The 12,932-nt window shown below is 41.1% G+C and overlaps 1 protein-coding gene across 1 annotated transcript in view; it reads right to left on the bottom strand.

Annotated features, from left to right (window-relative positions):
* AHRR (aryl hydrocarbon receptor repressor) overlaps positions 1-12,932 on the bottom strand; it is a 72,083-nt gene that overhangs the window by 25,259 nt on the left and 33,892 nt on the right. The window contains exon 3 of the mRNA XM_074146770.1: positions 3,349-3,449. Coding sequence (XP_074002871.1) covers positions 3,349-3,449 — 101 coding nt within the window. The remainder of the gene's footprint in view (positions 1-3,348; positions 3,450-12,932) is intronic.

Here is a 12,932-nt window from a genome sequence, read left to right as displayed (position 1 = left end):
GCCGGTGAGCACAGAAATGACAAAACAGGCCAGGTCTGGCCTTTATCAGTATTCATCAGTGAGATGTGGCATGACAGAACCAGGCATTCTTACTCCATTAGCATCTGTTTGAGAGCTGCCTGGTTCACCCAGATTTTATTCTAATTTTTGTGACATTTTGGGTTGTGACATTTGACTATTTTCACACCTGAAAAGAATTATGTCCAGTACATCTGGAGACAGAAATAAAATAAATCCTATGCTGCAGCCTACAATAGTGGAATAAAAGACCAACAGACAAAACAAAGAAGGAAGGAAAGACCATCAAGACACCTCCTTCAGCAGCAAGGACTGAAACAGAAATCTGAACATCAGTGATTCTTCCATAACAAGCAGAACAACTGCAGGAGCAACTGTGAGGTGGTCAATAAAGTCCAAGTGACAATTTTAGCAGGGCACTGCTTCATATGTGGGTGACGATTACACAAGAAGCAGTGTCAGTGATGATGATGGAGCCACTGCCTGGCTGCATGTCATTGAGAAAACAAGTCCAGAGAGGGCCTCCCTCTCAACAAGGGACATTTAATTCTTCAGATAGGATAGTATAACACATGGAAATTACACATGCATGATGAGAAATTACCTGCACAACAGTGTAGGCTCTGAGTCTGGACTTGAGACTGTGAGTGCAGCATAGCTGGGGGGGAGAGTAGGAGGTGGCTAACAGCCATGAAATGATTATTGCAATCAAGGCTATTGCCTAGATACCCACCAATGATTCATTCTTATTTTTCCAAGTCACCATTTTATTGTGTTTCTCCACCCCATCACCCCATAAATTCTGTCTGGATTTATTGACTGCCAATACAATTTATTTTCCCACTTTTCTGGTTACGGGTTTGGCCCAGTGTTCTTTAAGTGTTCAGTAACAGGCTTCAGAAACTGGATCTGGCCATTTTCTGCCAGAAGGCATGTGGCACAAGGGTTGCAATACCACCTGTCTTGGAAAATATTTTGAAATTGCAAAGTTAAAAATCATTACTGCAGTCAAACAGTTCTGAAGTCTCCAACTGGACTTTGGTTGTCAGAGCTTTGACTGTCTTCCCTCCAAAGGGAAACAGAAAGATGGCAAGAAAAAGCTCTCTTCTCCAAAAGTGATCTTAAACATTAAAACACTGGAAGAAATTATTTATTTAGTTACCTGCTGTGCTCCACTAAGAAGTCTTTGATAAACTGGTATCATTGTTTATTCTATTATTGCTGATGAAAGCTATTTGATTATAGCTGTAAAAAATCTCTATAAAATCTTAAATAAAAAACACATGTTGTGGCAGAGGCCTTTAGAAATAAAAAGCATTTTAAACATACTTTGAAGACAGCCTAATTCCACTGTTTTCTTTTAAGCTGAAAGGAGAAGTGCTGCATTATTCCAAGACTGGAGAGTCACAGATACATTATTTACCAGTAATTAGATTTCTTGTTATTCCATATATCTATCTATACATAGAGCACAGTGATCATGCCCACTAGGAAAAAAAAATGCAATTATCCCTGGTTTTTCATTAACATTGCAGTCAAGGACAGCATTGTTCACACATATTTTGGTGATTCAGATTATTCTGGTTTGTATTATATAAAGCATCTAGGAGAGGTTACACAATGCAAGGTGGTGTCACAAGAAGGAAAGCGGCTTTTGACAGCTGAAAAATATCTTTTGAGAGCCAATAAAGTGGCCAGATTCAAAAGTCAATATGCAAAGCAAGGTTGTTTGCTTCTCCTTGGAAGGAATCACAAAAGCAACTATTTAGTTAAAACCCCAGAATCCCTAATAACCAACATGGTGCATTTTGTTGAACAACTGAAAAACCTGCTTTTGTTCACGTTATGGCCGTTGAATGAGCATCTGAGCCAAACTCAGTCCCCAGGAAACATTCCCAGCAAGGCCTAAGGAAAATTCACCCTCTTATTCTAGGTCAAGCATGCCCATAAGCAAAGCCTGGTGAATACATTCATGTTAAAATGTGCTTAATCATCTAGTTAATGATCCAGATTATGTATGATCCAGGACAAAAAAACATAATATCTCCCATATATTCAAAAGGAATGTGACTCCTATAGACCCACTAGTGAGCAGGCCATTAGCATATACAGTACTATTAGTCTCTTGTAACCTACCTGAAATTACATATCAGTGTTCTCTCCATGTGCTCGTAGCGGTAGGGCTATTGTTTGAAGATCCTTAATGATTACAACTTGTGGACATGTAATATACACCCAATAAAACACTAACTAATGATAGGAAAGCCTCATTAAAAATTAGATACTCTCTATATTTATCATTTATTGTACGCCCTGTACTCCCTGTTCATTGAGAATGGCAATGATTGCAAATAATACCTGAGAGCCAAACATCTCATTTTTACAGTAGCACGAACTAATCAGATGTCTCTGTGTTACTTGCTTTGAAATACAAAATTAAAATCTTCTAAAGTATTAAGAGGAAGGAAAGCAGAGTGCCAGTTTCCATTCCATAGATTTGAATGATTTACGATATAATAAGATGTCCTTCTTCTTTAATAGTATACAGCATTTATTTGCTGGAGGCTACTATTTAATTTACATTTACATGTATTTCAGAGCTGTCATTAAAACACAGGTTTTATACCACGAATATTATCCTATCCAAAACAACTGTACATATGTATTATTAATCACACAGGAATTTCCAAGGACCTCAGTGTATAAAAGCCATTATTACATCATGTGTTTGAAATGCAGATGTATCTGGGATGGACTGCTATGCTCTAGCTGGTTCAGTAGTTCACAGCAGTATTAATTCTTCATACAGATTAATGGATCCAGTTCTCAGTAACAGTATGGCCCCTTTATGCTGCTCTGCCAATATAAAGTCATCCTGAAGGGGATAAAAATACATAGAAGGAATAACTTCTGCACACACCTCTTCCCTCACAGCACAGAGTTGAGGAAATAGGATAAATTAAAATATCCCAGAATACTCTCAACTCAGATCAGTAACCGGGCAAGCTCCCATTGGCACCATCAGAATATGGGCCAAGTAAAATAAAGCTCTGCTACCACTCCAAGTGAAAAAGAGCTGTGAACTGGCCCACTGGAGTTCACTGGTAATTTCGAGGATGTAAGGGTGCAAGGTGCAGTTGCCCGAACAGAGACCGAGCAGGACTACCACGACTGCCGGTTTTGCTCTTGCAAGAAGCACTCACAAGTGTGATTCTTGAACGACTTACACCAAGACCGACCATTTGTTCGAAGTTGCCACAAAGCATTAACCCAAATATATCATCAAACTGAATAAGTTAGAGCCAGAAAAGATAGCATTTTTTCACTCACTTCTAGTAGAAGTCCACCTTCCTGTACAGCAGTCTTGTTAGATACATTGTCTTCTTTTATCGTTGGGCCAACTTGCTTCTTAAAGTGCTTTTCTTGAATGGCTGTTGGAAAGAGTTATTATCAATTTAGAAATCATAACGACTAGGGCTGCTAGACTAAAATTCTTATTTAGTCATTTAACATGCATTGATTTAATTGGGAGTTACTGTCTTTGTGGTCTGGATCTCAGTTACTGACAACTTTCTTTTGCTGTGAGGGAGATAGATACATATTTGGCAGTCCAGATGTTTTTTATATGAAATATCTATCACATTTTTTATTGAACACATTTTTTCCATTAGTGTACTCTACATAAAGCAACATCCAAAACCCACAGGAAAGAAAGAAAAGAAAGTTAGCAAGTTGTTTTGTTTATAAAAATATGTATTATGACAATATAAAGAAATGCCTGTATAGCTCAGAAGACAAGGGACTGAAATAAGTTTCTTATTTTCAGTGCTGACCTTCTTGGCAGCAGATTATTTTCAGTCTCACTTTACCCAATTCACTTCTACAAGTCTGAGCCTGATTGTAAGATTCAAGGGAATGTTCTTAAAATGTTTCAGTTTTAAACAGAAGTTTAAAGATTTTTTTAGCAGGTTTTACTACATGAAATCCATGAAGCTCTCTCACTATAGACTGAAATTGCATATATTTTTCCTGATAATAGTGAAAACCTTCTCAGGAGTCAAAACTGGAGAGTGGTCTTCCCGCACACAGGTTATCATTGCTTGATCTGAAATATCTTTGAGTACTCAGATTAAAGTTTTCATATCGATATGTCCCATAGAAAAACCCCTGTAATACAATCCCATCTCTGGGGATAATGAAAGAATTTCTGAGAAGGCTTACATCAGTTGATACATTTGGCTTCTGTATCATTTAGGGAGTATGACAGGAACCTGTCTTTATCATTTGGTCAGTAAAATTTAAGGAGTCAGCTTCACCCAGAGATGGGTCATACAAATATCCCGGTAGCAAACAGAGGTTCTGTTTTCTGTTTATTCTCCTTTCCACGGAGAGGAGAGAGGAGAACATACCAGCGAGATTAGCTGGGACATTTGATACACATTGTCCCTTCCAGCTAAAGGAGAGCTGGAGCAGCCACGGCCAGAGATGGTCAATAATCCAAAAAAAGAAGGGCTGAGACGGACAGGAATAGTTTATACCAAATCAGAATAAGAAGAGGAGACAGCCAGCAAGCCTCTAATGATTCTGAGCTTGTTCATAAAAGCCATGAGAATGGGATTTAAATTTTGAGTAAGACACCAAATTAAGAAAAAGGTCGACATTTTTAAATGGCTTGAATAATATCTGTTGCAAATGACCAAGGATATGATCTAAATGGACTCACTTCCTTTCCAAAGGTCTGTGCAAGAGCCCCTTATCAATTTAACAGCCTAGTGAGGGACTGTTGCAAGATACATCAGCATTTTACAACAGATGATGGCAACGCAGAACCACACTGACTAAATATCCGTGATGTTTTTTAGCTTACATTGTAAATATTTGCCGCCAGTGGTAATGTTGGTCATTACCCCAAAGCAATCATCTCAAATGTATAATTAGATGTAATAAATCCCTCCCCTGGGCATGGGAAAACACATCAGGAAAATCCTAAGCTGCATAAACCAGATCCCTATCCACGTTTTCCAGCAAAAACAGTTTTGTAATTTCAGATTTGTAAGCTAGGCTGCTACGAACACAGGATACACAGATTCCTCAATCTGCATTTTCATTTTGGTATACCTTTTGAACTAACTGGAAGAGGTCACTTTTTTCCTCCTTGACCAGCCAAGACTTCTGCTATGCCTGCCCATAAGAACAGACATACGGGCACTCGTGACAATAATTTTTAAAAGCCCAACCCCTATTCCAATGGTCTTTTCCAGAGTTTCCCCCCTCAGAAAAGATGTTTTTGTAATTATTGACACAGTGGTTTGTAGTCTTTGTACAGGTTAAAGGACAGACAGGGAGGGGTGAGAGGAAACGAAGGTTTATTTTTTTGATGCGTTCTTCTGGTGTTGTGAAAATTCCACCAGTTCGAACTTCATCATTAGTGGAAACTATTATTTTACCCGACTGAGCGAGCCAGAGCTCCCTGCCTGTTTGTTAGCCTTCAGGCTCACACAAACACAGCAGCAGAAGCACAAGAGATGTTTGTTCCGCGGCTCGTCTGGCTACTATAAATTCCATCTCCAAATGGAAAGTATTTTAATGTTATTTTGCCAGCTAGAGTTACCCGTATGTTAGGCCACACACATCCGTTTCATAACATACCCTACTCACTGGCCTGGACTGCAAGGGGACCCATTGCACCATCAAAGACGAATGACACCCTTCCGTGCCAAGAAGCAAGAGCTCCTCAGAGACAGGGACGTTTGTTCCTTGCACCTGAGGCAGCAGAGCCGCTGCTCACTGTTCACTCTTGTTCTGCCTCCCTGGAAATACTCCATTAATCCACACAGGCCTTGGCTGATACTGCAGGGACGGCTCAGAGGAGATACCACTGCTGCTGATAGCCTGTCACCTGGGGAAAGCAGAGCAAGACAGGCAGAAAACCACACAGATCCCCAAAATGAATGAGGAGGAGGAGGAGGAAGAAAAGCAAGACTTGGCAGGGTGAGGAGGGAAACTAGCAAGATGTTATCTGAGTAGGCAGAGAAATAGGGGAAAGAAAATGGACCAGCCTAACGATGGCTCTGTCACCAGCAAGAATCAAGAGAGGGAACTGAAGGAAAGTAAGCATCGGCTATGATGGGTGGCTTGATAGCAAGGGCCCTGATGCCAAGGCAGCTGTGATCAAGCTTAGACATTACATTAAATGGTAGCCTTCTGGAGCAAAGGTGAAGCCCATGATGATGAAAACAAACAAAAGATGAAAGAATGCAGAAGTACTGTGTCTAGTAGGCAGGGAGGAGCAAAGTGTGGAAAGATAAAGAACAACAAACAGCAAAGCATGACTCAGTAACCTGAGGGGAAAACTTGTGGCTGCTGGAGTTCCCATATATCAAGAATGGGGCAAGAAAAGAACTGATATTGCAGGCAGCCTGATGAATGCTGCTGGCTGTAAAAAACTGGAAAGTTTCAGCTTTATGGAGCATTGGACTGCTTTCTATGGGAGAGGCAACTCTTTGGACTAGATTGTCAGCAATTCAGCATAGAGCCCTCACCTACTAGGTTCAAAGATGGCAAGCTGAAGAGATGGGAAACAGGAATAGCAGAGACCTTTTTCTGAGCACAACTTATCTAGCCTGCGCTTCCAGAAAATGAAATAAAACAGAAGATGGAGCTGTTCTGCCAAAGAAGATGAATGAGCATATTGATACAATAGGGTGATAAATACAAGATATACAAGCACCAGGGCTGACAGTTTTGCACGGTCATGAGATCTAGTGAGCATGGTGCAATCCCAGGCAGCATTAAAAGCCGCCAGTTTTGGAAATGCTGGGTCCTACAGAAGGGCAACACTGTGGAAATATACAAGGCAGTGGGGGAAAGGAGGCTGGGAGGAAGAAGAGCAGGGAGAAAAAATGAAGAAACATGGCCAGTGAGATTTCCTGAAGGAAATGTCAAAGATCTGAGGACATTGTTCCACTTTCTGATCTGAAAGCAGCAAAAGGAGTCGAAACCAAAAAATAATGTAGAGTTGGTATTGACAGCTAATTAATGCAAGGGAAAAAAGTCTACAAAAGGGATGATATGTTTGGCTGACTGGAGTATGGGACTGTCTCAGACGGTGCTGCTGAACCCCTCACAGCTGCACTGTCTCTCCCCAGGACACTGTAAAAAGCTGAGATCGCTTTTGAGCCTCCAGTTCTGATATGAGCATTGCTATCTGCATTTGCAAACCCCTTGGCTTGAAAATCAAATCTGGAATGTTGTAAAGAAGAGAAAAGCTGCCTGACGCTTTAAAGTCTATAGAAGTATCATGAAACCAGCCGTTCTCTTTTCCCCAGAAAAAACAGAACATTTATTCGTTGCAGAATACTCTTTAGTTCAGAGGGATGGAAATATCAGGACTGTCATAAAAATGTACTTTTTAAACCCATGGAATTACACTCTCCAACGTGTTTCTGTACTTCTTCCCACACAAGCACAACCTTCTTTCTTCAGAAAATAATTAGCAAAATTATCTGCCAAGCTCAGCTCTGTAACAAACTAACGCACAGTCAAACTGTATGTACCCCAGCGACTCCAGGGACCTTCCACTGTTCAGGCTGCCCGAGTCAGGCAACAGCACAGGCAAGAAATGAGCAGTGAAGGGATGCTGTTTCTTATCTGAACACTTTGCCTGGGTTTCATTTGAGGTGTAAGAAGGGGACAGTACTGTCTTTTTCAGACTCAGTATGCTGCAGGCGTATCAGTTTCAAGTCCTTCTTCAAGGAGTACCTGTGAGACCAGGTCTCTCCAGTGTTACCCAGGGGATAAATTGTTTCTTAAAATGGGCAGATGAAAATACCCGAATCTAGCTTGCAGGTTCAGAGATACCGCTTTATGAATATAAGTCTTACTTTTGGTAACTGTTAGTTGAAAGGAAGTGAAAACAGGGTCTTTCTTCCTGGATCTTCTAGCTGCAGGAAGGATCAGCTATGCGTGCTACCCTGAATGCTAAGAAAACAAAACAAAACAACTAGGAAACACTCAGTATGAGCAATTCTGCTTAACAAACCTACAGCCATGAACTGAAACGGTCTGTTTCCTCTTGCTGTGTTACAGAGAACACTGAGTGACAATAAGGACCGGGCTCATTAGGTGGATGCTGAACATATAGAACATAAAGAACAGTTATTATACGTCGCTGAATGATATAAAAAGGATGTTTGCACTCTGAAATACCACAATATACAGGTTGCACAAATGCTTCGGGAAAGAAATCAGCACCAAAATGCACCCTCTGAATAAAAGATGTATGGTGCTCAGTCCTGTTGTGGAGGCTACCAGAATGCCAGATGAAATTATGCTTGCAATAATGCAAAGTTTTTCTTCTCAACTTAGCGGTTTTCTCAGTCTGCTTCTTCTTAAGAGATGCTTTGAAATCCTACTGCCCTTTGAAGTCTCTCGAGTACAGCATGACATTTATTTAAGGTACAAGCCGAACTGTTTGCTTTCCAGATCCCGTCCCCTCTTTCTTTCAGAACCGCTTTCCCCCATTCCCAGCGCGCCTTGTCCATTTTTCCAGGCGCGGGCGCGTGAGAGAGGGGCATGAAAGAGATGCCACCGCCCAGCAGCCCTCCTCTCCCCACCGCCCTGGCTGGGAGCTGATGGGGCCACCTCGGTCCCGTCCCCCCCTTCTCCCCCCCCAGGACCCCCGCCCGGAGGAGCCCTTTTGAAGGGGAGGCGAAGGGGAGGAGAAGTCCCTGGTGCGGAGGAGGCAGACTGCTGACTAACCCCGGCCCCGCTGTCACGCAAGCCTCGCCGCCTGTCAATCTCCCCAGCGGCTCTGACAGGGGCCTGGCGCCCGTTCAAACCCTTGCGTGCGAGCAGAGGAGCCGCATTACCCTATGAAGTATTTCATAATAACAACAGCTGTTAAATATTGATGACTCCTGGCAAGCGCTGAATGCTTTTCGAGAAGGTTAAGCCTTCGTGTAATGGAACCTAATTCCTCATTATATACTGTATCAGATATCTGGAAGTCGCCTAAAAAAAGCAAAGGGACTTAAAGGAAAGGATCAGAAAATAACTCTCATGCAGCAGGGAGAGGAGAGAAAACCCGCAGTGTGAGAGGTGAGGAGTGTTTCCCCGAAGTCAGATCCTCTTGCAAATGGTAAAAAATGCAGCTGGAGCGATCATAAAAATGATTGGTTTTGCTATATTCCACTGGACAACCGGTTTTGTATTTTTAGAAATTATTGCAGATGAGAGAAACTTTCTAAAACGGCGATCCAGCTGCCACTGCCGTCTATGTCTGTAAGGGTACACATGGATATTATTTCAACAGAAAAACAGAAAAGGTGGAAAAAGCTCACATTCCTCTAGTTTTTCTACATCAGCCCTGAGAGATCTGGCTCATTAAAATATTTAGTGGTGATCGGACAAGATAATATGGATGAGATATCAGAGAGGGTTTCCAGCAGGTGAGAAAGGGAGAAGGGTGAGCCCCTTGCCTTGGGCAAGTCCTGATACACTGTCCCCCCATTCCCAGAACCCCCTCTTCCTCACGATGCCCTCTAAAATCCGTCAGTCCTATCTTTTCCCTCTTGCCCTAACTGTTGAGCAAGGTTGTGTCAGGAAGGGAATCAGTTCAGGGTAGGAGGTCATGATGGACAGACCAAGTCTTTGGGATGAAGCTGGCGTCCCAGCCAGGGCAGGCAGTACTGGTGTCCAGCAAAATGGCAGCATCAGAGCCAGGGTGCAGGTGGAAGAGAAGAAACACAGACCGAGGAGTTCTTGGGGTGGCGACACCCCAAGAACTTTCTCTTGCCTGTGAGAAAGAGACCTGTGTGCCTTTAAGGAATACAGTTTAGATGAGGCAAGCTGAGAAGCTGAAAACAATTACCTGCTCACGTTCAGTTATGCTGTGGTGCAATGTGTTCTGCGAAGCTTCAGAAAAGTGTTTTACCTGTGGGGAACCCAGGCCTATTTATTGAGTCGGGATAGGGAATCACGCAAACTTAGGAAGATGTAGGTTGGAAGTGACCTTTTAAGGTCATCTGGTCTAACCCACCCTGATCAAAACAGACCTGACTTCAGTTAGGCAGGTTGCTCAGGGTTTTTGTTGAGTATCCCCAGTAATGGATATTTCACATTCCCTCTAGGAAAACTTTCATTGTTTAATTACAAAGAGGATTAATTTTGTAAGGTAAGAGCTGCTTATGGATTTAGGTGAATGGGCATTAGGAAAAGTTCTGGAGGGGCACTTCCCGTTTCCACAATTCTTGGTCTCTAAAATGTGTAGAATAATTTAAGAAATGCTGAGAATGGTTAAATGGCTGTCATTAAAAGTGTGTGTATATGGAGAATGTGTGAATTAAGTTATTAGCTATTTTTATAATGTTTTTTGATGGTTTATTCTATCTATATCTCACACAACTGGCTCACAAGAAACCACACTTGAATGTCACGTTTTTATGTAGCCTGGGACTGTAACATCTCCCTTATCACATGACTTCTGAGGGATCACAGATCCAAAGAAAACCTGTGCCTCCATGTGAAACTGGATTGTGCACTAAGTATACAAACAACAGACTCAAAAGAACTTGTCTAGAAAGTACATTTCCTCTCTGCAGATTACTGTTGCAACCTTTCCCTCTTTGTATGACTCAACAGATGATCTCCCCAACAGACAACCCCACATTATGCATTGGCAAAGAAGACATTTTAGAGATCTGTTTGCATCACGGTGAGTAAATATTTGAGTTATCAGTTGGTCTGGTAGACTATATTGGCTATAAGACTGCCAAAGACAGTCCTAAATTATCCCAAGATGCAAGACATTCCAAGCAATGGTATTATGTTTCATCTTCATAATTCCATTTGATTACCTACTACTTTAAATATGATGATTTGATGATGGGAACCTATTGCTTTATAGATTCAGTCCCGGGGCCTTAATTTTATTCCAGTCTTAGTTTAATTAAGCTGTAATACATTAGCTTGTCTGGGTGTGTATTTGCTTGCACACCCTTTTGAATAAATCCATAAAAGATAAATACAAACTGGTTATTCTGTTGAACTACAAAATGGATTGCAACCCTGAATTATTGGCAACCTCAAGTAAGAAATCTGCAAACCACTTAGTCCACTTTCAAATCAATACCCACATGCCTCCTAAAAATTATGATGATTCCAACAAATTCCTTGCCCCTTAAGTCGTGAGCTTGTAAATTACATGTCCATTAATCAGAATCGAGATCTACAGCCTAAGTTTAGTATATAAAAAAAAGAAATTTAAGACAACTTTATTTAGAAACTTGCTTAACATTGGTTAGTTTTGGAGTTCAGGACCTCAGAATGTATAACCAATGTAGTTTTGTTTGTTTTACTCTAGTTTCCATTTTCCTGTGTGCTAGACTCTGTAACACTGCATGTTAAGCCAATGTAGACGGATTCAGACTTCACCAAACTAATCCACATTAACCTTAAGTGTACTGTAGCATGTTCTGACCTGCCACATCCTGATTGTTTGAGTGGGAGCTCAGCAAATCCCACTGATCATGATATACACACATATTCAGAGGAATAGCACGTCAGGACACATTGATTCTGGGATCTATGGAGCAGATGGGCCTATCAAAAGAAGATGGGCCTATCAAAAGAACTTGCAGAGTTTTCCAGTTCTTCCATGTGTCCTTCATGATGGCTTGTTGGCTGAATAGCTCCTCATCTTTGCCCTTGTCCTGATATTTTAAAAAATCTGTACAGGCAAAATAAAATTTAGGCTCTCTATAGCCTCTGAATTCCTAGCACTTCATCTCTCCATGGTCCAAGAATGTAGTCCTCTTTTGATATGGCTCATATTATTTCATTTTCCTGAGGCCATTTTATTCTCCCAATGCAAATAATACAACGACGGACATTGGGGTCCACAGCAGAGGCAGCTGCCCTTTGAGGAGAGGCTGAAATGGCTGTGACTGTTTACTGAGGCGAGAAGGACGAGGGGAGACGTAACAGAGGTTTACAAAATTGTAAAGGCAATGGATAAACTGAGTGCAGAACTACTGCTCACCCAACCCTGCAATACGAGGACAGTGAAGTGATCAATGACACCAGTACAGGAATGCTTTAAAGCAGACAAAAGAAAGCAATTTTGGAGATGAGAGTACCAGACTAGATGGACCACTGGTGTGACACAGTAGTGTATTTCTTATGTTGTTGTATTCTCACTGCAATGCCACAACCTTGTCCACAAAATTTGTTGCAGACAGAAAATAAACAACAGATGAACAAGAGCAGCATCTGTGACGCGAAACAAAGTATATCACAGAAGCGACAATAAGAAAAATCAGAACCTTATGAGAAAGCCTGTGTGTGACTAAATTTAAGCATATGGTGAAAGACCAGCTTGTGACTAATAATTGCATCCAAACAAACAAACAAAAAATTATTTTATGATAAACAGCCTATTGAAATAAATTTGAGTCTGTAATATTTTTCAGAAACATAAGTAATGACACCAAAATCCATTTTTACTGAAAAGACAGCTAAGAGAAAAGCTATGTGTGTTGATAAGTAAGCAACTACAGTCTACTGAAATCTTCCCCACTTTAAAAAAGGCGACTTTAAGAATTGCATCTCACAGAAGAAACGCAATGAAGTCCTGATAACAGATTTATCTTGAGAATATCAGAACATGTTTAGTCTTTATTGGCTGCAGAAGATGTGCACCATTTTACCCTCTTCAATTTAGATCTACAGTTTAGAACAGTTAGTAAATCAATCCCTGGAGACTGAAATCAAATCAAAGACCAAGCGTGAAAATAAACGCAACTAGGAAAGTGAACAAGAAAGCATCTCCCCCCCTTCCTGATTAAATCAACCTGACAATGACTGAGTTATGTGAGATTTACATGATTTTTTCTTGCCTTTTTGGATTTGATAAC

Source organism: Numenius arquata, chromosome 4 (genome assembly GCF_964106895.1).
Source record: "Numenius arquata chromosome 4, bNumArq3.hap1.1, whole genome shotgun sequence".
Classification (NCBI taxonomy): domain Eukaryota; kingdom Metazoa; phylum Chordata; class Aves; order Charadriiformes; family Scolopacidae; genus Numenius; species Numenius arquata.
Note: the sequence above shows the minus strand (reverse complement) of the source record. Positions and strands in the feature narration are given on the sequence as shown.